The 26,261-nt window shown below is 42.5% G+C and overlaps 1 protein-coding gene across 10 annotated transcripts in view; it reads right to left on the bottom strand.

Annotated features, from left to right (window-relative positions):
• Cep152 (centrosomal protein 152) overlaps positions 1 to 26,261 on the bottom strand; it is a 72,884-nt gene that overhangs the window by 5,358 nt on the left and 41,265 nt on the right. For 5 of the 10 annotated variants that reach the window (XM_027421960.2, XM_027421955.2, XM_027421957.2 and 2 more), the window contains 7 exons: positions 24,179 to 24,308; positions 19,424 to 19,588; positions 17,104 to 17,200; positions 16,310 to 16,413; positions 14,154 to 14,310; positions 13,751 to 13,863; positions 10,469 to 11,775 (listed from right to left, as the gene is read on the bottom strand). In XM_027421960.2, the coding sequence (XP_027277761.1) occupies positions 10,769 to 11,775; positions 13,751 to 13,863; positions 14,154 to 14,310; positions 16,310 to 16,413; positions 17,104 to 17,200; positions 19,424 to 19,588; positions 24,179 to 24,308 (1,773 nt within the window). In that variant the 3' untranslated portion in view covers positions 10,469 to 10,768. Of the gene's footprint in view, positions 1 to 663; positions 772 to 10,468; positions 11,776 to 12,015; positions 12,699 to 13,750; positions 13,864 to 14,153; positions 14,311 to 16,309; positions 16,414 to 17,103; positions 17,201 to 19,423; positions 19,589 to 24,178; positions 24,309 to 26,261 lie in introns of those variants that run through there. The other 5 variants (XM_027421962.2, XM_027421963.2, XM_027421958.2 and 2 more) reach the window with 5 other exon arrangements.

The raw sequence follows: 26,261 nt of genomic DNA, 5'->3' as shown, positions 1-26,261 counted from the left end.
AAAAGCTGTGTAAACACGGAGAACTAGCCCTTTGTTATTCCCTCCTCTCAAACACCGACCTCTCTCTATAGTCTAATTATACTCAGCCTGCTGCATCCAGGCAGTTGGTGTTTGTGGCTGTTTTTATTTTGGTGCAGAGTTTGGAGTTTTGCGCGTGTGAGAACCAGTCTAGTTGTACCTTCCGTGGAACCAGTTGCAAGTGTGCAAGATTTCAGCACACTCACCACACTTCCCACGATGAGCCAAAGTCCCTCTGCTAACCACCAGAAAAAGGCTTTGTCCCCATTATGGCATTATTGCATCTCTCATCCCCCAAATGAAACTTTATCTTTACCTTGATGTGAGAATGAAGAAAAATTAAGTCCCTGGAGAACAAGTGAACGATTTGTGTTGTTGTTGTTTTCGTTTTTTGTTTTTTTTTTAAGACTCCAATTGGACTGAGAATCCCACAGCAGAACTTTATACTACAGAACAGGAGCAGCAGGAGCTGAAGGCCACCACTGAACAAATCCTGCAATCAGCAGGAGCAAAGCAGCAGCGGCAGGCAGATCAGGGCCCCCGGGTCGGTATTTTCATCTCTAAGCTTCTTGACCATTCTTATCCTTTCCTTACTGGGTCAAGGCCCTCCCCTCCCAGAGTAGCAACACCACCAGATATACTTACTAAATTTGACTTCCAGTTTCCTCCAAGGTATAAGCCTCTCCTCGTTGAGTTGGTGAGCATCTGAGTGTATACGGTCCACATCTGTGGGCAACACACGCTCCACATCAGCTGTGAGAAGAGCAAACAGAAGCAGACTCGTCCTGGGTTGGATGGGTCATTCTTCATCTTGTGTGTGTGTGTGTGTGTGTGTGTGTGTGTGTGTGTGTGTGTGTGTGTGTGTGTGGCGGGGAGGGGGGTTGTCAAACTCATTGATCTTTGTTTTTTATACTGACATTTTATAGACTTGAACAGAAACTCTACAATGCATGAGCAAGCTTTCAATACATTTTAAATCTGTTCTTCTAAAATCTGCCACACTATACCCAGGGTGTCGCGTGCTGTGTGAGACCACTAGAGGGGAGTAACACTTTAAATGAGAACATAATACAGCTCAACCTGGAATCCTAGGTGAGTCATACTTACAGCTGTTGCCTGTTTGCTGTTTCCAATCAACCCCACTTAACAGCTTCAAAACACACAGAAGTGAGGGAATCCCCTTTTCCATATGGAAATCTGCCCTGTGAGCTTTGAGAGCACACATTCCTCAAGCAGGAACAGCTCCTCCCTCCGACATGGGCATGCTCCCTCCAGCTCTATTTCATGATGACAAGAGTGAAGAGCCTGATCTTGAAATCAAGTCCCATAGAAAGCAACACGGAGTCCCTGCTGCTTGTTTGCAATGCAAAGATCTTTCAGAACCCTGTCTGGCAAACTTCTTACCGCTAGAACAGTGGTTCTCAACCTCATGTTGTGGGGACCTCAGACCAAAAAATTCTTTCATTGTTCCTTCATAACTCTTATTTTGCTACTGTAATGAATTGTAATGTAAATATCTGATATGCAGGGTATCTGATATGCAACACCTGGAAGGGTCACAGCCCACAGATTGAGAACCACTGACTTGGCTCCTTCCTAGGAGATTCCCAGTTTTTCCCAGGTGTCTACTCTGCTCCCTGAAATCCTTACAAATGCACAACAGTTTACACAGTAACGGCCGTCCGACAATGATGGCTGCTTGAGAAGCACTGCTCTTGGTGCCTGTTCTCTGAAGCCGACTGCAGAGGTAGATCAGCGGGTGGAGGAAGAAGGCTTCCCAGTTGGGGTAGCTCTGGTCAACCAGCTCAGAGGGCCTGGTGTTAAGAGAATCCAAGTCCACATGTATTCTTTGGTTTCTATTACTGAGCAAGGGGGTGGCATTGCTCAATTCATAGGTTCCCAGCAGTTACAGAATGATAGAGTCAAGACACTGTTAACTTCCTAGTCAGGCAGCCAAGAGTGTGATCAATTAGTTGATTTCTAATGGTGACTGAAAACTAGTAATACAGTCTTCTACAAGGGAAAGAGAACATCAAGTTCTCTCTCCTTCTCTCTCCCTCTCTCCTTCTCCCTCCCTTTCTTTCTTCCCTCCCACCTTCTGGTCCCTCCCTCCCCGCTCTCTCTATGTGTGTATTTCTCTCTCTTCTCTCTCCCTCTCCCCCTGTGTCTCCCACTCCCAGGGAAGAGTGGTCCTGAAAGTCTGAACCCTGAACTGGTTCCAGCCTGCAAGTGCCTCAGTCTGCTGAGACAAAAGCACAGAAATTGAACATGTAGAATGTCTCCTATCAGTTAGGCATGAGAGTCAAGCCTGTGGTCACACGGCACACCTTACAGCTGTCCATGTTGGCCATTTATATAGTCTCAATTTGTATAGGCTAAGATGTAGGTCCCCAGAATCCCCCTGCTAATATGCTCATCACTAAGAAAGGCTGGAGATAGATGCTCATGCAAGATTTGGACAGAAGGGAAACAGCAGCCACACTAGACTCACGTGCTTCTCTGTTACTCAGATCCAGGTTACAGGTGTGAAAAAAGTCCCAATCAAGTGACCCAGTTAAGAGGGTTATCTCATGTGAGCCTCAATTCCCTGTCCAGACAGATGCTGTCTGTGGACATTAGCGGCTGGACACGTGGGCTTCCAGCTTGCTGCTGCATTCTCCCCTTCCCTGTGTCCAAGGCTTTGGACATGTGTATCCAGCCCCAACAGATGCATGACCAAAGTCCTTAATATTCCCTGTTATCCATCCACACACAATCGGTGGTCTGTATCTCTTCTTGGTTCTGTTTGTCTGGATGCCAGTTGTGTTTACTTCACTTGCGCCAGAGCAGGTAAGAAAGACAGATGGTCTGTGGGCTTCCCTTCCCCAGCCTTCTTGGCTGCTGCCATCATTTCTGTGACGCTCTTCCACTACAGAAGACAGGAGTCACAGAATTCAGAGCAAAGGCTCATAGAAAGGTTAGAGGTAGGATGAGAAGAAGGCAGAGGAGGGAGAGGAAGAAGGGGAACAGCAAGAGGGTGGAGGGTGGCCTGGGAAAAGCAGAGGAAGATCTGGAGTGACAGTAAGGACACAGGAAATCTAGGGGTAACACCTTCACTCACCTTCGTCTGTCTCCAACAGCACCCCTCCCCGTGAGTGAGGAAGGCTGCCCGGGCTTAGTTTACGAATCATATGTGTATGTGTAAATAGCTGTATGTGTAAATAGCTATCTCTTAATCCAGTTTTTATAACTTCTGGGTTGTTTGTTTTATTTGAGACAGAGTATCTCTGCATAGCCCTGTCTGTCCTGAAACTCACTATGCAGAACAGATTGGCTTTGAACTCAGAAAGATCCACCTGCTTCTGCTTCCCTACTGTTGGGATTAAAGGCATGTGACACCCCACAAGGCATACTTCTTTAGTTTTTTACTAGGTTTTTAACACTACAAACTGTGACCTATGGCTCTTATGCTGGCTTTAAAGGTACAGAGCAATGGCTGTGGCATGCTGCCATTTATCACTTCACGTGCGCCTGTGTATACAGACTGAATAAAGACTGGGCTGCAGGGGTGGATGTTATCTGGGAACCGGAAGAAGAAACAGGGCTTTCCGTGCACATCTACTTATACTTCTATCACTGATGTTAATTTTAGAAATGTGTACTTGCTTATGAACAAACTTATCACAAATATTATTTTATCTGCGGCACTTGCAACACACTGAATATCAACACGCATAGACGTGTCTGCTGCCATCTGTCTCTCCAAAAGAATCTATGGTGACAATGACACAGCCCTCCTCATGAAGGTATTTCCACTGATGATTTTATCTGGTCTCAGCAAATGATGACTGGTGCCAGTTAATGAATTTACAACAACCAGTCCACATCTGGGCACAACTACTTACCCTGTGTGCTCACTGGGAAAGGGAGAAACCCCAGGGCACCCAGAGTCAAGGTTTCTAGATGAGAAAGAGAACACAAACTGTGTACCCACTCAAATGGAAGCCAGGCATCTGTTAGGGTATGCATCTCAATGAAGAAAACAAAGCTATGATTGCCCCTGAGGAGGCAGGGTACCATGGAAAGATTTTCTCCAAGATAGCATTGTGAAACTGGGCCTAAGCAATTATCCACGGTCTCTAGAATCAGGGAAGCAAAGGGCAACCAGCACAGATCAACTTATTTTGTATTCTTAAAAACCCACAAAGAAACTTTGTGTGATTACAAAGTATCCAGATGAGGATGGGTTTGCCAGCGGGAACCATGGAGGGCAGGCTTCTCGTGGTAAAGCAACTGAAGGTCCAGAGAAGGCAAGTATGTGTTGTAGGCTCGGTGGAATTTGCTTAATAAGTTGCACATTTGACATTGTAGGTCAGTTCTTCGGGTGCCAGGAGACAAAGCTTATTATATAATCACATACTTGTCCTTGCTGGGAATGAGTACTGAGAAAAGACAGTCTCTGTTGTTTCCAAGCTTTCTCTGGTCAGCCAGTTGCTGAGGTGAGCAGCCATCAGAGGCATGTTTTCAAAGCTGAGTCTGCTCTGGGAAGTCCACCCCTTGCACTTACCTTCCACCTTCTCTGGAGGAGCCAGCACGGGTCTTCCTGGCAGGCTATTAGGGGGGCAGAAGAGCAGGCTATCTGATCTTGACCTGAGCCAGGGATGAGAAGCTAATGACTCCATGTTTTTCGGCTTACAGATTTCTGCCTGTTTGGCCACAGATTTTTTCTTTTCTTTTCTTTTCTTTTCTTTTTTCCAGCTACAGTAACATGCTCTGTGGGACTAAGGACAAAAGCCTCTTCAGTTCTGGCAGTCTTTGCTGCACATGGTGTCCATATCCAAACCGCATCAAACTCCTGTGTTCATTTCTGGTCTTTACAGACTTCTCTAAAAAGGACAAAGCTTAGCACTTCACCGAGGGAAGCCACTGGCTGATCTTGGTGCCTTTGAGATGATTTGCTTTCTTCCAGTATCCAAATGTTTACTTTGGAGCAGGTAAATAGATGTAAATAATCCTTCTTCAAGGAAAGGCCGAGTGAAAGTCAGCCTGGACTACACAGATTCAGGAGGTGCCTGGAAGAGGGAAACTGGCTTTGAGCAGATGACATCTTTATCTCCAGATGGAGATGCTGCCAACTTTTCTTGGCAATGGGCCAGATCCTCTTTTCTTGAAACTTAGTTTTAAGTCAACCTCTGTGCATCCTGGGAACACAAGTTTGCTTGATGGAGAATTGATATACTCACATGTCGTTTTTACCAAGTGCTGAGAGCATGGATGAAAGGGGCCAGCAGGGGAAGATTTCACATCCGGAACCTTGGAGAAGCTGATGCTAGCACTATGCTTTGTTCACTCAGCTCAGATGTACCGAATTTTTATTAGGTATGAGTGTCGTTAGGACCTTTGCAAAAAGTCTCATTTGAGCTTTCCAACTCCATGAAACATGTTTTCGTGGTAAAGTGGTTGCAGGAAGGTTCCAGTTTTCCCAACAGTGAGGGTACTTCCTCATGTGGTCTGGGGACATACAGCAGAGTCCATCCCTCCTCCCTGGTTGGCTTAATCTTCCAGGTGGAAGGGAGGTAGGGCAATAGGTGCAGAACCCACAGCTAGACACAGTGGCCTGCAGTGTGCACTGGGCATGAGGCATGCCTGTCTCGTGCCAGTCATTTTCAGTGTGGAAGGGGATGGATTTTTAAAAGGAACATTCTCTAGAGCTTCTCAGCCATTGGCTGGATTAGGGATATGAACCACCCTACACCAATTAGGCCTAAGGGATTGAGACCATTGTGATTATCTTAGGCCAAAGAGGATTGAGCTCTAAAGGGGCAGACACTCCTCCTTGCCCTAAAAAGAAGTAGACAATGTTTGTTTTGGCAGAGAAGCAACAGCATCACCGGCACAGCCTCATTTCTCTTACATGGAATCCAAGCTCAGCACAACATGATGGGATACAGAGTTTAAGTGATTTATCCCAAATTATATCAGGAGATTTGAAATTACATTACCAGAAAAATATCTAAATTCCCTCTCATTCTTAAAATGAAACAAAACAATCTGAAATTTAAGTTGGTGTGACAGGCTTTCCCCCTGGCTGGTTAATTTCTAGTTACAACATTGCCCACAGATAATATCCTATCCCATAAATGTACAACAATTAATTTTTTTACTTAGTGTGGGGTGTGTGCATGCATCTGTGCACTATGACACACATACAGAAGCCAGGGACAACTTGTGAGAGTCATCATGATTTGTCTATCAAATGAATCCAGGGTATCAGACTCAGGTCATCAGGCCAGATGACAAAGCGCCTTTACCTGCTGAACCATCTCACTGGCTCCTAGTCCATCAACTTTTAATTAATACTGACTAAAATCTCTTTTGGCCCTACATCCTTCAAAGAAATTATTAAACTGGTCTCATATGGGGAGCCTGCCAAACTCATTTACTTTCTTGGGAACACGGGGGAGAAGAGGAAAGGATAAAGGATCAATGATACACGAAGGCACGGTTAATAACACAAACAGCACGGTTAAACAACTGAGTCAAATATCTGCTCCCAAGTTGCTACAACTTATATGTGAGGCCACTGGTGTTTAGCAATTTTATGAAATGTGAATAGGAAAAGGGGACCCAAGATAGTAGGAAAATCACAAACTTGGACATGGGTTAGTCAGAATTAACAAACAGGAAAAAACAAGATAATAAAGATCAAAGACTCATGGCAGAGCATGGCATCACACAGAGAAGACCAGGAAGAGGAGAGTCTAAAACATAAAAAACTGCATATGACCTTTCCCTAAAAGTTTTCTAACATCAAATTTTGTTGTCTATTAAGATGTGCCCACTGCTCCAATAGTGGCATGGCTGTTATAGAAGCAACCAACCACTTCTGAGCTGGAAAACCAGACACTTTCGACTTGGGACAACATGCACAAGACTTGCACAAGCTCAAGCCAGACAAAATCCCAGTATTGGTGATAGTGGGAGGTGAGGCATGAAATCCTACCCATGGTCAAGAAGCTATTGGCATTGAATAGTTGCTGGGTGTGGTAGTTTGAATGTAATTTGCCCCCACAATCTCATAGGGAGTGACACCACTAGGAGGTGTGGCTTTAGTGGAGTGGGTATGGCCTTGTTGGAGAAGTGTGTCACTGTGGGAGCAGGCTTTGAGGTCTCCTATGCTCAGGTTACCACCCAGTGTTTATCAGCTTCCTATTGCCTGGAAGCCAAGATGCAGCCAGCACCACGTCTGCCTGCAGGCCACCATGCTCCCCATCATGATGATAATGGAACTGAACCTCTGAAACTGTAAGCTGCCACCTCAATGAAATGTTTTCCTTGTAAGAGTTGCCATGATTATGGTGTCTCTTCACAGCAATAAAAACCCTAAGACAGAAATTGATACCAGGGACTAAGTATTGCTGTGATAGGCCTGATCATGTTTTTTTTTTTTGTTTGGAGTAATATGGACTTTGGAGGTTTGGGTTAGGAAAGCAGTGGAATGCTTTTAACTAAGCACTGCTTAATGGGCCATCCTAGTAGGAGCATGGAAGACAGTGGTGCTGAATGTGAATTGATGAACTGTGGGGAATCAAGATGTTTCAGAGGAGAAGAATGTGAGTGTGTGGCCTAGAGACAGGGCTTCAGATATTTGGGTGAGGAAAAGAGTCTGCCTGAGGCTAAAGTGAAGTTTTGAATTAATTCCATTTTCAGAGGCAATCCCAAAACAGCCTCGTATAGACTCTGTGTGCTCATCACTAGTAACTCTAATGGGGATTTATAATGAAGAGGAGCTCGCTGAGCAGGGTAACTTACAAAATGTAAAATGTAAGGAGAAAAGGAGCACCGGGAAGTAGAATGGAGCTAAATCCTGTGTTCAAGGAGATAACTGGATTAAGATAGAATAAAGGGAATGGTGACCTCAGGGCGAGATTCCACCCAGCTAAGTTTCCAACTTCTGGAAATGAACTAAAGGAAATCTTAGAGCTGAGTGTGGTGGTACACCTTTAATCCTAGCACTGGGAAGGCGGAGGTTGGTGGATCCCTGACAGATTGAGCCCAGCCTGGTCTACAAAGCAAGTTTCAGGACAGCCAAGCTTAGGCAGTAAAAGACAGAAAGCTGGGAAAGATGTATTGAATGAGGGGCCATGTCCCTGCCCCAGGAAGCAGCAGAACCTGGCAGCTTCGGCCGCATGGTTCTGACTTTAGTTAAGGATAGAAGAAACGGGTTATGGAATTTGCCTCCATGCCTTAAAAAAACTGTCTGAGGCCAGGTATGTGTCAGGGGCCACCGGATGAAGCTATGTGAAGTTGAAGTCTGGATTAGCTTGGAGACCGCAAGACGTTTAGAGATGCCAGAGTTGTGGGATACCTGTTGAGGAGAGCTGCTAACAGGGAGTGGAACCAGCTCAAGACAAAGAAGTGTGTTGCAGTCCACAAAGCTGAAAGGAGTTGGGAGAGCTGGAGAACATTTTGACGTCAGACATGAAGATGCAGAGTTTGGAGTTGGCCCACCTGGTTTTTGGTCTTTCTTTGGTCCAGTATTTCCTTGCTGTACTTCCTTTCCTACATTTTGGAATGGTAATGTATATTCTGTGCCATTATATGTTAGAAGTATGTGATCTGTTTTTTGATTTTGATTTCTGTAAGAGATTACAGTTAAGAATTGCTTGTGTTTCAGAAGAGACTTTGAACTTTGGATTTTTAAACACTGTTGAAGCTGTGATAGACTTTTGAAGTTGAACTACATGTATTTTGCATTATGATATTGCTACAAGCTTATGGGGGACCAGGGAGAGAAATGTGGTATTTTGAATGTAATTGGCCCCCTTAATATCATAGGGAGTGGCACTATTAGGAGGGGATGTGGCTTTGTTAAGTTAGGGTATAGCCTTGTTGGAGAAGTGTGTCACTGTGGAAATGGACTTTGAGTTTGCCTATGCTCAGAATACCACCCAGAGTGTTAGCTGACTTCCTGTTACCTGCATGCTGACATACTCCCTGTCATGCTGACAATGGACTGAACCTCTGAAACTGTGAGTGGGATGTTTTCCTTATAAGAGTTGCCATGGTCATGGTGTCTATTCACAGCAATAGAAATCCTAACTAAGACACTGGGAGAGGGAAAAGTGCTGGTAAATCAACAATGATCCAGGGCAATCCCTACACTCAACAGTACATATACACTATCACAAAAGAAAAGAAGGGATGGAGGGAAGGAGGGAGCGAGGAAGGGAAAAGGAAAAGGGGAAAGGAAAAGAGAGAGGAAAATGGAGCTTGTCTAGGTTAAATAACAAAAAAAAAAAAAAAGCAAGTTCCAGCAATGTGCTGCCAGAGATTCCCATTCAATTAAAGGGGGAAAAAAACACCCTAGGGGTAAAAAGAAAAGAGCAAAATAGACACCAAGCAAACAATAATCATAAAAGAGCTGAAGTGAGCCGGGCATTGCTGGTGCCCGCCTTTAATCCTGGCACTCAGGAGGCAGGTGGATCTCTGTGAGTTCCAGGCCAGCCTGGTCTACAGAGCAAGTTCCAGGATGGGCTCCGAAGCTACAGAGAAACCCTGTCCCCCAAAGAAACAAAAGCCAATGAAAAAAGAAAAAGGGTTGAAGTAGCTACAGTCATAATGGTAGAGGATCAATACATTAGAAAGAAACAGCAAATATAAACAGACTCCCAACAACACATATACATGACACAAAAAATGACAGACCTGAAAAAATGTAATGATTATAGACAGTAAGAAATGTTATTATAAATGTTTATCTGTATGTGTGTATGTCTGTTCAGAGTGTGCATGCATGCTCACAGAGGTCAGATGGTAGCTGTGGATCCCTGGAGTTGGCATTAGGCAGAGGTGAGAGAGCCACTCTTATGTGGGTGCTAGAAACTAAACTTGAGTCCTCTGCCAGAAAAGCAAGTGCTCTAAATCACCTAGCCCTCTCTGTGGCCCTCCATATCCTATGCTTACCAGAACAAAAGACAAACCTATCAGCACAGTCATGGCAGACTTGGTGATGCCATTAACCAAAAGCCTAATTCATGCTGAAAGCTATCGGTGAACAGGAGCTCTAGGTGAAAGGTACTCCCCCACAGACCATAAAAAAACCAGGCTCTATAAAAGAAATGAAATCATTCAAAGTATATTCTCCAGAAACAAGGGAAAACAGGGGAAAACTGTGTGTGTGTGTTGTCTGTGTGTGTGTGTGTGTGTGTCTGTGTGTTGGGGGCTGGTGTTCCCAAATTCTTGGGAATAAAGTGACATATTTCCAAATAAGGCATAGCTCAAAAAACAAGTCACAAGGAAAATCAGTGAAAACTAATATACAACATATTGATATTTATGAGTTGAGCTTAACACTACATCTGGCTTGTTATATGCACAAGCAATCAGTCTGTATTTTTGAGTCGATTTCAAGCATGATGTCAATGTACCATTTCTAGACTATAAACTACAAAATAAATCATGACAAATCTACAGATTACACACAATTTTATTAAATACTTTAACACTGCAAAATAAGTCAGCTTATAAATATAAAAGTAGAGGGCTAGCAACTGAATAAATCACAGAGGCAGATCACACAGCACATCATCCAGGCCCCCAAGATTAAGGCAACTCCAAACTTCAAGTAACTGCATGAGAAAACTTTACTCAGGTTCAAGGGTATCAGACACATAAAAACTGACAGACCTCATAATTGATTTTTCAGTATAAAGTATTCCCATCAGTTTCTTGTGTGAATAGTATGATTCTTCTGAAATATGGCACATGATCAGTTTAGATTGGCAAACGGGCTGTCAAAGCCACTATCTTGTTGGCTAGTCGGGGGAGCAGCTAACTTTCTCGAAGGCTTCTGGCACACTGAAGATGGCCCTGTGCCACTCAGCTTTCTGAGATCTGGCTTTAATACATCAGGGCTCAGCTGAGATGATTGTCCCCGAGTCACACCCATCCTCCCTGGCTGGGAGTGCAGGGTTTCTCTGGGCAGATCTGGGGTGTAGCCACCCCAACAAGCCATATTACTTTCCTGGGCATCTGGAAGACAAGGGGCTGCTGAGAAATGTTTCAATTGAACAGAGTCCCCCTGCATCTCCCACGTCCTTTGTGACCTCTCAGCTAGAAACAACACAGCACGACTGCCACGGGGTGAAGTACTGTCAGGAACCGGGCCTGGAGAGCCGCCAGGGACCCCTCCATCCTTCACGGGAGGGTCCTGAGTGTCCACACCCTGACTCTTCTCAGACTTGGGGCTCTCAGTTTCTGTTAGAGAATCACACATAGCTGCTTTGAGCCTTGGCACTTCACTGGGGCCTCTAAGGCTTGTGTGTATGGATCCTGAGATGCATCTAGGTGAAGATTTCTTTTCAGCACTTCCGAGGAAGGGGGTGGCTGAATAAGGAAGTGGTTCAGAGCCAGCTCCACTGGGTGGGTCTTTCTTTTTGTGCAAATCAAAACCGCCTTCGCCCCTGTGTGGAACAAACTCAGGAGCAACATTTTTTGCCAAGATGTCTGGGGGCCTGCAACTCCCCTCTCCACACTGATAGTTTGAAGGCGAAGCCGAGGAAGCCACGGGCTTTATCTCTCTGTGTTCTGAATCCTCTAACCGCCTCTGTAAATGCGACACAGTCCTCCTCCTAGGAACTTGCTCACACATACTTTTGGGGATAGTTTTTCCAACATTTGGTTTGCTTTCAATGTAATTTGGAATATTCTGATTCACACCGCTCCTTTCTGATTTTTCAACGTCCATCAGCATCTCTGAAGTCAAGGGAAATGCTACTATGTGCAAAGGAACACAAAGTTAGCACAAGAATTATGAGAAAATTAACACTTTAAAGAGAACAATTTGTTTACAATTTTGTGTATTATCAATGAAAATGCATCAGGGTTAGACAAGTAAAAATAGTCTCTTACTCATGTCCATAGATATGGCAGTTTTTGTGGCTGAAATGTCATACACTGCTGGCTAGTTTTATGCCAATTTGACACAAGCTGGAGTCACCAGAGGAGGGAGTCTTATTTTCAGCTATTCCATCTTTTTTTTTTTTAAAGTACATTTTAAGAGCTGACTGCAGTACAATGTTGCTCTGAGTCTGATGTCAAGCATGAAGTTTCACAAAGACAATCCAATAGAACAAGCCCATCTCTCTAATGCTCAGGATGAACACCCTTCTATAAAAGCCAGGACACTGCACCAGATTGGAGGAAAAACAGCCATAGAATTGTGTCTGAGTAGTGAGTGATCTCTTAACCCTGAGTTGACCGACAGAAGCTGGTTCTCGTAGGGACATGATTTTCACATCCTTGCACCCAAACCAGAAGACGACTCTCTTCTTACACGCCACTGTCCTTTGTACCCCAAGTGCACCAATCCAAAACTCATACAAGTAATGCTTGTGACTCTATGAGAAACACTCTGGGTCCCTGAACAATCTCTGCTTCCAGGTGACCAGAAAGTGAGAAGCTGAATTTCCACAAAGGCATGTTAAGTGTCTAATTGGGAAATAGCAATTTTCTTCTTGTATTTCTACCAGTGTTTATTTCTCAGACACTAAAGCTGTGTTATACAGTTTCAGGGGAGATCACCTCATTATCACCAGCCCCTTTAATGTATGCTCTACTTTGCCCACTTATGTATTTACATTTAAATTCCAATAGCCCCATTTCATTTCCTTGTTATCATTCTCTATTACTTTGAGTTCCTGTAAAAAAAACAAGTATCAGTATTTTGTAAAACCCTTATCCCATTCACAGTCATCGGTTGCTGATATTGCAACCTACTTTTAGTGTTCATTTATGTATGTCTTCTAGATTTCATCTTTTTTTGATTTTGTTAGACTAAGTTTTTTTCTTAAAACATTTTCCTCTAGTAGTCTAGAAGCCACATATTCATTTCTTCTTGGCTTCCCTAAAGTTTCCATCTTTCTAAGAACATTCACTATACTTCTGAACATCCTCAGGGACTGCTTTCCAATTACATTTTGCCTTAGGGATGCACTCTGTTAGCTTTGCTCTGCATCTGTTTCTGCATCTCTTTCACATGGTTAAAAGTTTCTCTCTTAGATATCTTGAATGCAGTGCTCTGTCTGTGCTCATGACTGAGGAGCTGCTAGAGGGAACAGTTGTGTTGCAAGGAAGAATAAAGCTGGCACTCAGGGAACGGAGGCTAACAGTACATTTCTGATGTCCAGGCACCCAGCAATCTGCTCTGCTTCTATTCGGTCCAACATTAGACTTGGGGAAGGGAAAAGAGAAACGGAATGGGAGGGAGAAGGGAAGGGAACCAGAGAGGAGGAGAAGGGAAGAAATAAAAACAGTGCTTCCTTATGGGCACTGTCTACACCACCAGCTCATCACCCACCGGCTCCTGGGCTACTGCCCCTCCTGGAACGTATGATCCCGCATGCGAAACAGGTTTGCTGTTGTTCCTACTTGTGCTATTGTGGGGCAGTTTTGAGCTGAGGTTTCTTCCCATTTTCTCATGAATCCTACAGCTTCTGCAGTCTATCAACTGCCATGGCTCAAAATCCAGTTACAATTCGGCCTTTCTGCTCATGCTTTGACATTTAAAATCTTGTCCACCACTTCTCAGGATGGATGCCACAGTGGCAGTTGCTAAGGCTATGCAGTCTACCTGTTGAAACTGCAAACCAGCTTTCTCCTATCTCCTTACCCCACATACAACTTTATACATCAACTCTGACTCCTTTTTCATACAGAGAATACCAGATATCCAGATGAAGAGAGAACCCACCTGAGTGACCCGCCTGTGCACACCTCACTTTGCAGTCTGACTCTGCAATTGTTCCCAGCAACTCTGCCATCGTAGCGAGTTTGCTAGCAGCATTCATGATCTTTTTCTCAGCTCTGTGGGGAATTCCAGAACATAAAATCAAAACAGTTTTAAATGGAACACCTGAGACTTCTCAGTCCTGGGACTGTTTCCTAATAGCTCTGCCAACACTGAGGGAAACCCAGGCTAAACTTTTTCATATAAAAGCTTGGTTCTGTGGTTAAGAAAATGACAGCACATTGTCCAGATGTAATCAGGACACACAGTATACACTGATCATATATATACAGGTAGTTCTGTGGTTAAGGAAAAGACAGAGCACTGTCCTGGTGCGGTCAGGACACGCAGAGTACACTGAACTCACCCTTCTTCCTTCCCATTATCCTGCAGGATCTGCTGAAGGCAAGTGAGATAGTACTTCCGCATCTTCCGGGCAGTTTCCTGCCGTTCCCGCAACACTTCCGCCTTTACCATTTCTGCAGCTCTTTCCTTACTCTCATGAATGTATCGAAGCATGTCACCTGGAGAGGATGAAGAAACCCTCACAATTTTCACTGTTTCTCCAAAAGCAGGAGGTGCAAACTTCAGTTATCTGGCAGATGAGGTGAAGGAGGTATACTTTAAACGTTATACTTTCCCATGCTCTTTAGAATGGAACACTTCACAATGCCATTTTGCTGGACTCAAAAGAGAAGCACTGTCAGCCCTAAGGTGGTGATGGCGGAATGTGGGAAAAAACAGGATGTATTTTGTTATGTTCTAAAACCCTCAATGCAGTGAGCAGGAAGCATGTGTTCTATTGTACCTAATGATACAGTTGAGAAAAGAAACACCCAGAAGGAGTGAGCAGAAAGGCAGACACTGGAAAGGAGGAAGACCCGCATTCTTCTCTTGTCCACTCTTAGCCGGTGCTTTCAGTAGTAAACAACTCACAAGGGATGTACAAGATGTTCTGCACAGACTGGCAGAACCATACTCCCTTCTGAAAGTCACATAAAGTCACAATCCATACCGTTTTCTTCGCCAACGTGGCCTTCATTTGTACTACTATTGGTTAAAGCTAACTTTTAAAAACTAAATCTAGGCCTACATTCTACATGGAGAACTTAGCCACTCTTACTATGTTAGGAATGCCTACTCACACAGGTACCACCCTGTCAAGCAACATCTGAAAATGAGATGCTCTGTGTACAAATGCTAACTGGGGTCCCACTTCGCCTCCTTTGAGATGAGAAAGTTAAAATGATGTTGCCACACAACCTCCAACTGCCCTTCTAGTAACTAAAACTTAACATGTGTGTTATATCAGCATGAAAACTGCCTGGTTTCCACTTCTCAGTGGAAGTGTAGAGATGTTTGTTGTAACTGCCCTCTGCTAGCAGGAAGAACAACTGAGAGTCTCACCCATGACACTGATCAGTCTTTCAAGTCTACGAGTGACCCTGACACCCAACAATTAGAATCTGAGGCCTTTCCTGCCGTTTGTTAAAAAATGAAAGCCATTTTAGGAGGAAAGCCTGTGCTCTACATAAGCCCTGACTGCTGTACTGAGACACACACCATGTCCTCCACTTTTATAGTTAAAAGGCAGGAGCCTTTACTCCGGAAACTTCTGGAGATGCTCTACACGGTGGCTGGCACTGACAAAGCCCTGGCAAATTCATAGCCGTGTGGAGTAAGAAGAAATAATTCTGACCAGATTCCTCCCCACAGGTCCTACCTACGTCTACAGTAGGAATCTGACTTAGGTGACACACTGCCCTAGCTCCGCACAGTTGCAGAAGCTCTGCTTCTGAGCCATGTTTCAGTCTTCCCGTGGCATGCATGCTCTTTACTACAAGTGATTTCTGTTGTAAGGCCATTACATTTTAGGATAATTTGATTCTAATGTCTAAACAAAGACTAAAAAATAATAACCAACAATATAATAGTAACCACTCTTGGGAACTAGAGATGACTCGGTGGTTAAAAACACTTGCTTCTCTTGCAGGATCAGGCTTTAGTTTCTAGCATCCACACATAGCCATCCCCAACTCCAGTGCCAGGGGCTCTGACACCATATTCTGGCCTCCACAGGCAACAGGCATACACATGGTGCACAGACACATACACACAGGCAAACCTGAATATATATAAAATAAAAATAAATGCCAGGAAAAATCTGGGTGGTGGTGGTACATGCCTTTAATCCCATCACTTGGAGGCAGAGGCAAATGGGTCTCTATGAGTTTTTGAGGCCAGCCCAATCTAAAGAGTAAGCTCTAGGACAGCCAGGGCTATTACACAGAGAACCCTGTCTTCAAACAATGCCCCCCAACCCCCCCAAAAAACTACTAGTGTCACTTTGGCAAACTAATCCATTGCTATATAATTTTGAGATGGCATCAATAATCTCTTCTAAGGTTGAAGAAAAAGGCAGTTTGGAAAATTTACTAAAATGGTAAACCCTGAGTTTCCATTTTACAACAGTGTAAAAAGCTTACACCATAAAGGATCTTGAGAATCTATTTAGGGACTTACGTTTAATTTTTTTAACCGCTTTAATGTACTGCCCACGGAGTTCTTCCAAGGCCTGCCTACTGCATGGCAGCAATGCATTATCAATGGCTCCTTCAGACAATGACCTAACAATGAAAACAGCAGATTCAAAACAACAGAGGCTGTAAGTGAAAGCATCACTTGAAAGGGTTACATGCATTCCTAACCAACCTAATAAAACGACCTGAGATGTGCCCAGGATTCCTCACAAAGGAACTGCCATTATCCAGTTATTTAATAGAAGAGGGAGGCCAGGCAGAAGCTCCGTTGGTAGAGGGAAGCCCTGGGTTCCATCCCCAGAAATTAGGAGTCTTAGCACACACCTATAATCCCACCACTCACTGGATGGAGGCTGAAATTCAAGATAATCTTGAACTACATTTGATGCCAGCCTTGGGAGACATTAATATTGTCTCAAAAACAAAAACAACAAAAAAGGAAATCAACATATGATTGCCTAAGTAAATACTAGCAAACACACAGGATGAAGTGTGCGGAGCTACTGAAGAACACATTGTAGGAGGGTCCTAGTAGCACAAGGAGATGCGTCTCTAATCTTATTAGTCTTCACTAATAATCCCCAAATCCCAGTTTTTTTAAAATCATACACATGGCATGTACATCTAAACAGACAAAGTGATATAAAGCAATGGAATAATACGGTCTTTCCTGTGGATATATTTAATGTGAAATAACACATTAGACACATTCAGGATGATATTTCTACTAATGTCAAGGTGCTTAGAAATTAAATGGTCTGAACTATAAAGGTTTACCGTGGTGGTGATCTGCAATGGGCCCTCAATGCTTCCAATTTATTCTTCATGTCATTGTTTTCTTCTATTAATTCTTCAATCACTCTGCTGTTCAATTCTATAATAGAAAGTCAACATTAATCTTCTGCCCCTTTCTTCCCTATGTAGCTACAAAAGTGACTTCAGAGGGGGCTGCAGACTTTCCAGTTCTCTCCTGTGTTATCATTCCTTCCCTTACGCAGTGATCTCAGCATTTAAAATCTGTCTCATCTTCATCTCCACTGACATACTGAAAATGGTGTCCAGCTATCTGGTGTGTGTGTGTGCTGAACTTCCCAGCTAAATGGAAGCTCTCCAGAATAGGTCTGCTTTGTTTTTTGGGTATTTCAGCTGGAACTCAGTGTTGTACATGGTATGTAAAAATTCTGCCAGCAAGCTACATTCCCCACCGGGATCTAGGTTTTCTAATTCTATGTATGCTCTGCTCCTAGTATAGAGTATATGTTCATTAAAAACCACTGTTGAGCAAGAGCCTCAATAGAAAATAACCTAAAGTATTTTAGGTGCCATTCTTTTAAATAGTGTAAGGTGTTCAGGAGAGGCTGGCAGAGCCTGATGGCTATGAAGTAGAAAGCACACCTTGCAGAGAGAGTGCAAACCCAAGGTTAAGCACTAACTTTACTGGCTAGATGGGCCTAAGCAAATTCCTCATCTTTCTAACTCGAGTTTGTCCCACATGTAAAGTGGGGATAGTGTTACATATCTCAACAGATTACATACTAATAAAACAACTCCTGGAACTATCAATGCTCAGTGACTGAACAAAGCCACCGTGCATCAGTAGACCCTCTGAACTAAGACACAAAAGCAGTGGACTTGGAAGTCACTCACACTTTCTCTATCACTTTTTAATAAATGCTATCAAAAAGAGGAAATTAAAAACAAATAAGCAGAACTGCAGTTTCACATAATAAATTTATAACAAGAATGCAAATACAACTATCAGATGACTCAATCAGATTTTGACCCTGGCTCTTTCATCAGTCCACTGTTTTGAAAGAAGCGCCTCCTTTCTTGGAGCTTTTGAATAATACAAGATATCAGCTTCAAAAAGCACTATGCAAAATAACTCCACCAAATGTGGTGACATATGTCTTTAATCGCAGTGCTCAGGAGGTTGAAGTCAGTGGATCCCTGTGAACTCAAGACCAGTTTAGACTACAAAGTGAGTTCCAGGCCAGCCAGAGCTATATGATGAGACCCTGTCTCTAAATAGGTAAATAACTGTTTTATGATCATGGTGTACAGTGTTAAATAGTACTAAGTATAAGTTACAACCACTGAAGAAGCTTAACAAGAGTTACAATCCAATCCATTTTTGGCTGCCTTGTGAAGGACAGAGTAGCAGATAGGAAAGGAAGCGTAAAGGCTCGAGAGTGAGCATCAACATCCAGGTTGATGACCAGAAGTGAAGTGAATGCAAAAAATAAATGAAAGTGCTTGCTTGCCCCCCTACACACACACACACACCCCACACACGTACACACACATGCACACACACACATACACACACACAATTATTTGAGACCCTGGCATTTGGCTTTTTTAGTGTGTAGTATATTGTGGGTATTATGACTCTGAAGACAAATAAGATAAGGCACATCCTGTATCCTTAAGAAACAGTTTGATGGTAGAGTGCAGAAGAGCAACAGAGAGAATGAAGGAACCCATGAAATTCAGGACCACACAGCTGTGCCCACCTATCTCAGTTGGGAAAAATCAAGAACTTTGCAGACACAACATTTTGTGAGTTAATTCTAAAGCATGAAAGTTAGACCAAAAAATAAACTGAAGGGTCAAATACACATGACAGAGTGAAAACACCATAGGCAAGGCTCAACAACAAGGAAAACTGGAAACATTTCAAATGTCCAGTCAAGGACACAGGGGAGAGGCGAGTGGAGAAGAGACGGGGAGAGGAGACATGTCATTGCCCTTCTTCAGAGGGGCAATGGGAAATGGTAATGGACAACCCTGACAGCATGCACAAGTGCCCCGGACCTACAGGCTTTATTTATGCAAATCCCACCTCCCAGAGCAAAGCCTGACTTGACAACCACTTCCATTTCTAGTCACAGAGCACTGCGTGATACCCACTTAGGCCTTCGATGTCTGGTCAATCAAGAAAGGGATGTTAAGCTCTTTAATTCAATGAGTAAAAATAGATCTAAACTGGATTACATCTAAACTGATGCCCATGTTAACATAAACATTCCACCTGAACATGTCAGCTAGCGCCCGCCAGCCTCCTATATAGCAGCAGTGAGCCTAAAGCGCTAACCTCCAAGTTTCTCCACTGCAGCCTTGTGTGTCCTTTCTAAGTGCTGAAGGTGCCTACAGAACTTCTCCAGTTTCCTTTTCAGATCTTGGCATTCCTGATTTTCCTTTTCAAGTTCTTGGAAGCAGTGTCCACAGCACAAATCTTTAATTTCAAAGATATTTCTATCTGAAAAAAATTAAAAGATAAAAAGCCTTTTTATAAAACTGTTTGGGTCATAGGCAAGCAAGAAAAAAGAAACCCAGATGGCAGAACTCATGACCAAAGGCCACAGCATAAGTGAAAGAACAGGGTGCTCAAGAAAGGCCAGGTCTAACGCACATCCCAATACTTGCTGGCAGGGTTACTTAGTCTCTGTAAGGCTTAGTGTTGTGATACATAAAACCCAGTCATGCCATCCAGTTTAAAATTGCTCAGAAACCACTATCCAGAACTTAATATGGAATACCATTCTCCATAATGAAAACCTTTTAAAGGAATTTTTAAAGAAATGGCTAACTTCAAAAGTAGAAGATGTATATACAAAATGAAACAGAAATATCTTGCCAAGCCAGAAAGTAGGAAAAGAACTAAAAATTATGAACACGGAAAGAGGACACAGGTAACAATCTGAAAGGTCTCCCTAGATGATTCTGAGCAGTTTGAGTGCTGATTAAATCCACTAATGAATTAAAGTATTGAATAACAAGAGTATGTAAATCCTACACATTATGACATGGATGGAGAGACAAATAGTTGAATGTATGAACCAGCAAGTAAAGATTCTTTTCTTTTAATTATAAAAACATGCTGAATGCCAACCAGCAAGTATAGAGATGTTTGGAGTTAGAAAACTTGTCATTTTGCAACCAGGACAATAAAGACAATCAGGCAAAAATCACCAGTGACTGCCGTCTCTAAGAGAAGGCTTTAACGAGAAGGTTGTTTGCAAGGTCCTTAAAGTGCCTCTCTGCAGACTGCTTATTGGCTACAGATGGAGGGAGGACAGTACTTATATAATGAATAAACTGGACACAATGTTGACCAGGTGATCAAATTTAACCTCAATAATAAAAGAAAACGGACACTAAGTACTTCCAGTTGTAAAAAGAGACTACCAGTGTAGCCTTCCGGCCAAGAAGACACAATCCAAATAGAATCATGAAGAACAGAAGGTAAACAAGCTCTGTTTTGAAAAAGGGAGGCCTGCACCTTTCTGAATAGAAACAGAGGAGTGGGTGGACGGGGTGTCGGCAGATAGGGTGGGGGAGGTAGGAAATGGGAACAGAGGAGGGAGGAGAAAATGTAGTCAAGATATAAAATTAATTAATTAATTAATTAATTAATTAATTAAAAAACAAAACAAAAAGAATGAGGGGAAGAAAAGAAAGAATATTAGTTCTCAACATTTCAAAGTGACAAAAGACAGAGATGCCATGGGAATGCGTTATCGAGGGTGAATGAGTACGGGACACACGGTAAATGAGCATGAAGCACAGGGGAGGTGCTAGACTAGACCACTGACAACACCAGAATGAACAACAGCAAGTTGGCACTTTAATGTTAAATTTACTGTGCTAAGATTATGCAAGGAGAAAAAAAGTCCTATTCCTAGAGAGCACAGACAGGCATTGAGGCATTAAACATCACAATATATGTAGCCCTCCAGAATGAACGATAGTTACATGAGCACAAGACAGAACAATGTCAACAGGTATAGCCAGCTAAATGAGTGTTCCATGACGCTATTTTTATTCTTGTAATATTTTATTCTTGTAACTATTTTTATAAGTTACAAATTATCAACAAATTGAAAAATCATTAAAAGAATGGAAGCCATAAACAAAACCATTTGGCATATAGTTAAGTACCTGACATATAGTAAAAACACAATAAAATAAGTATTGCTACCAGTACCACATAGAATTTATAAAATAAATATATAGAAGTGTTACCAAAGATAGGTTGACTATGACTGTAAATGATATGCTAAGGTAGAGAGGAAGCACTGGGAGTCGGTGGTTTGGTGGCAGTATTTGCAGCACCCTCCTGACTTCTCAGTCTCTTTTAAATGGTGCCAATTATGTTCATAAACACCCAGGAGTCATAGGAGCATCACACTGGGGCAGCAGGCTGATTCCAGACTTTTAATTTAAGACTGATGGTAAAACTAAAAACCAGACAATGATGTCCACTCACAAAAAACACATGAACTATAACACATGCATTAAGTACAAGAGAATGTGTGACTCAATACACAGGCAACTGTCAGTTCTTTGTAGGTTACAGCAAAAGTGTCAATTATGCAGCAGAAGCGTGTGTGTAGGGCAGAACAGACTACACAGGTTCAGTATACTGGAAAGGATGGACTCATGAATTTGCCAATTCCTAGTTCAGAAATCACAGTGAATAAGCATCAGCCTCATATTCCAGATAAACACAGAATACAAAGGGCTATAGCATAGTATAAGTTACATGGGGCTGGAGAGATGGCTCAGCAATTTAGCTCACTGGCTGCTCTTCCAGAAGACCTGGGTTCAATCCCCAGTACCCATGTGGGAGCTCACAACTGTCTGTAACTCCAGTTCCAGGAGATTCAATGCCCTCTTCTAGCTTCTGTGGTGCAGACATAAAACACTCAAACACATAAAATTAAAACTCAAAAAAAATTTTTTAAAACATTACTTAAAAATGTTAAAGTCTTACTATATCAAATGCTTACACATTACCATGCACTTTGCTATGTCAGAAAAAGTAGATAAAAGGCACCACACCTGTCCTAAAATCTGCACAAATAAAAATAGTCACAATGCACCAGAAAGATTTGCATTAATGGAAACAGTTGAAATCACGCTTGCAGGATGGATCTGCAGGTAGAAACACTTGCTGGATAAACCTGACTACTTGAGTTTCATCCCTAGATCCCACAGTGGAAGGAGAGAACAGACTATAAAGTTGACCTTTGACCTTCACACCTGCACTTTGGCACATGTGTCCCCTACACTAGCACTGCATGCATGTACACACACACACACACACACACACACACACACACACACACACACCCCAAAAATAAAAATATAAAAGAAACAACTGAAGAAATGGGATGGGGGGTGCTCTTGGGGGAGGAAGAGGGAAGACAGAAGAAGGGGGAATAGATAAACAACACTAAAACACTAAAGATGTTTGAAATAGCCATAAGGAATCATAGTTTAATTTACCTAATATTATAAGCTATTCATACATGTACATATGCACACAGAGAATATAAATGAAGTTATGATACTTGGGAAGATAATGTTCCCTCACAAGTCAGAGATCTAAGAAAAATCCCAGAACCAGGCATGAGAAACCTTCTTTTGAATTGTTGGTCATGTTAGTTCAAGAGAGTCCCAAAACAATATAGATTATTTATGCTGCCCTAGGTTGCCTCCCCAAAGTTGAAGGTAAGTCCCTATGGCTAAAGACAACACACGAGTTAGGAGATTTCAGCTTGATCGAACCTGGATGTCTCCTCCCCGAAGACTAGCTTTCTTAGTACCAGATGTTGATATGCAAGTTGTCAAGGGAGGAAGCAATCAACAGTCTTTCCCAGATGTCATGACCAGCAGGGCAAGATATTCCTAAAGGTGCAATAGTGGCACTTATAACTTGGCAGTAACCAACAGCTCTGTAGTTAGACTAGGTGGCCCACTCAACAAGAGGGAAATCATGCCTGGTACTGTAAACCTAGCCAACCACTCTGGCTAGTGAGGTCATAGATTCTACTACTGCCATTTTCCTAAACCAGTATAATTACTAACTGCATTCCAAATAATTATCCTTACACCACAGATAAACAAAGCTCTCACCCCTCCTCAAAGAATACTCCTCTTTGCAGAAGAAGACTATTACAGGAAGCCACAGTTGGTCAAAATGCAGAAAACAGCTGAGTGTGAGGCACCCATCCCTAAATGATACATCTACAACACTACTCTATACCCACGGCTCAGGGAACATCATGAAAATGATGAAGAGGGGTCTAGGAAGACTGCTGTAAGATTGTGTCTTCTAGATATGACAGGGAAGCAACACTAATGAAATCTCAACAATATGACTGCTTAAATAAGATCTCAAAGTACATGAGGTAAGTCTCACAGGGTCTCACCCCCTAACCAAGAACTACAGGCAACTAGGACATGAAAAAGACAGGGAGGGAAGGAGAGAGGTAGAGAGGAGGAGGTTGGGAGGGAAGGAGAGAGAGAGAGAGAGAGAGAGAGAGAGAGAGAGAGAGAAAGAGAGAGAAAGAGAGAGAAAAAGAGAGAGAGAGAGAGAGAGAGAGAGAATTACTTTGACTACCCAATACTAAATGGTCTGCCCTGAAATCATACATATAACCAACACTAAACAGACTCAACAGATTGCATTTATCTATTTATTCACACATGTTTATTCACAGGCACACACACAAATAATAATGAATAAAAAGAAAACATAAGTTTGAGGGGAATGGATGGGAGGGTTGAAAGGACATGAGGGAGAGGCTAAATGAAGAAACAACTGAAATAAGTTTCAGCGATTTGAATGCAGTCTCCACTATTCACATTTGGCAATTCCCTTATGTGAAACCCTTGAGTACTCAACAGTTAGGACTAAATGTCTAACAGGTCTATCCAACTCTCACTCTTCACTTTGTAATAATCATTGCAAATGGAGGGAAACCCATCAGGATGGAAGAGGGTCTAAGTGAACCCTGCCCCTGAATACGAAATGCAACCTAGACAGGAAACAAATCAGTACCAGTTTCCACTTCTGCTTCTGGCAAGGCACAACGTCCAGAGATGGAGACGGGAAGGGGTGCTGCGACTCCGGGGTCTCCTTGGCCAGTCTTCCAGCTGACAGGACCTGCAGAGGTCTTGACCACATTTCTCTGAAATATATTATCTTCTTACTTAATACCTGGGAAAAATATCTACAAATATTTGTTTAAAATCCTAATTTTAAAGAATAAAGAAATGCAATTCTAATATTAAAAATACAAAAAGAAGCCAGGTGGTGGTGGTGCACGCCTATAATCCCAGCATTTGGGAGGCAGAGGCAGGCAAATCTCTGTGATTTCAAGGCCAGCCTGGTCTACACAGACAATTCCAGGACAGTCAGGGATACAGAGAAACCCTGTCTCAAAAAACAAAGCAAACTAATACAAAAAGAAATCACTGCCTATCAACAGTCTTGCTTTAACTATCAGCAGTGTGTCTCTCTTAGGATGGTATATGACTAGCATCCAATATGCCAATGGACAGGCCTCTGTGGCTGGTTACAACACAAGACAGGAGATAATGAATGGTATCAGAATTATTCCTGAAAATCTAACAAACTTTCACTACAACAGGAGTCTAATTCACTAGCACCTATGATACTGATATTTTACTTCCTAGCATATTCAAAATAAGTACTTTAGCACATTCTGTTACTAGGTAAGAAAGACACTTGAATGCCAAATTATTAAAGACAGACAATGCTTACAGAAATGAGCCTACTGCACAAGGCCCTTTCTTCATGATGAAGGCTCTTAGTGTCCAACACTCTCTCAGGCATTATTCCTACTAAATTCACTGATTTTTAAAGCAGTATGTTCATCCTTTGGACACCTGTTAACTACCTAAGAGACAGAACATGTGGCACTGCTATCTAGCTTTAACCTATCTCTGGAAGGTGACAGAATGTAGTGCCTTAAGTAATATTCTCCCAATATTTCCACTTTCTTCTATCCACTAAGAACTACTTCATTAATATCTTTTGATAAAACATTTTCTTGAAAATTGTCTTTCTTACTTCCTGCAGCCTTTCCATCTTAGCAAGCTTTTGGTCTATTTCAATTTCCATGAGCAATTCTAAATCCTATGGTTTTCATAAACTATAAATCAGCCTTTCATATTTATGGAACATGTACTGCAAACTTAGAATCACTAACTGACACCCAGTGTCCTGAGCTGTGTTAGCTACAAGGCAGCGGGTCAAGTGCTGCTTCTATGACAAAGTGATGAGGAGATGAGGCATTTCAAGTCATCTTCCTCAGGAATGCAGTTGGACCCACCCAAGGACAGCTGTGAACAGCTAAACTCTGAGCTGCATTGTCTCATGTCCACAGCCATGAGCCAGATAAGTCCCACAGATGAGCTACACCGCTTGTGCAATTATAAGCCCTGAAAGACCTCCAGATTGATTTTGCACTGACATAAAATGAAAGGCCTTGAAAACCCTGCATTCTCACTAGAGAAAAAGTCAAATTCATTAGCAACTAAAGTTTGGCTGTAATAAACATATGCATTTTTTTCACTTGAAAATTCTCTTTTCTAGACAAACAAACTTGAAAGCATCAATATGATTTCTTCATTACCTCTACCTCTAGTCCTAACACCTGCTATTTTTCTTATTTCAATTATTTCTCCCCAAGATGGGAAGTAACCTTGCCAGTCATTTTTATTGATGGCAACTGCATAACAGCAACATTGGTGTAAAATCAAGGATAAACATATGAACTGGGATGAGGTGGACTGACCATTTCAGTCCCTCTGGCTGTAACGGTCTGTTCTTTTTTCATATGTAAGATGCGGACAGGCCAACAGATGCCCAGAGTAACTCGCTAATATGCATCCTGCACTGCAACTCCCACCATGACTTAAAAGCATTTCTAGTAGACATTAGTATCAAATGCTCAGAAACAGCCTAGAAAAGCCTGTAGCAGTGATGTCTTCACAGACTCGAATTCTAATAGCTAAAGCTTGCCCCAGAGTCTATTCAGACACCTTCCCACCTGGTCCTAACACTGAAACAGGCTGGCACACACTAGAAAGAGATTCTGGAATTTTCATGAATGTCT

The sequence above is a fragment of the Cricetulus griseus genome, chromosome 6 (assembly GCF_003668045.3).
Source record: "Cricetulus griseus strain 17A/GY chromosome 6, alternate assembly CriGri-PICRH-1.0, whole genome shotgun sequence".
In the NCBI taxonomy this organism is placed as follows: domain Eukaryota; kingdom Metazoa; phylum Chordata; class Mammalia; order Rodentia; family Cricetidae; genus Cricetulus; species Cricetulus griseus.
Note: the sequence above shows the minus strand (reverse complement) of the source record. Positions and strands in the feature narration are given on the sequence as shown.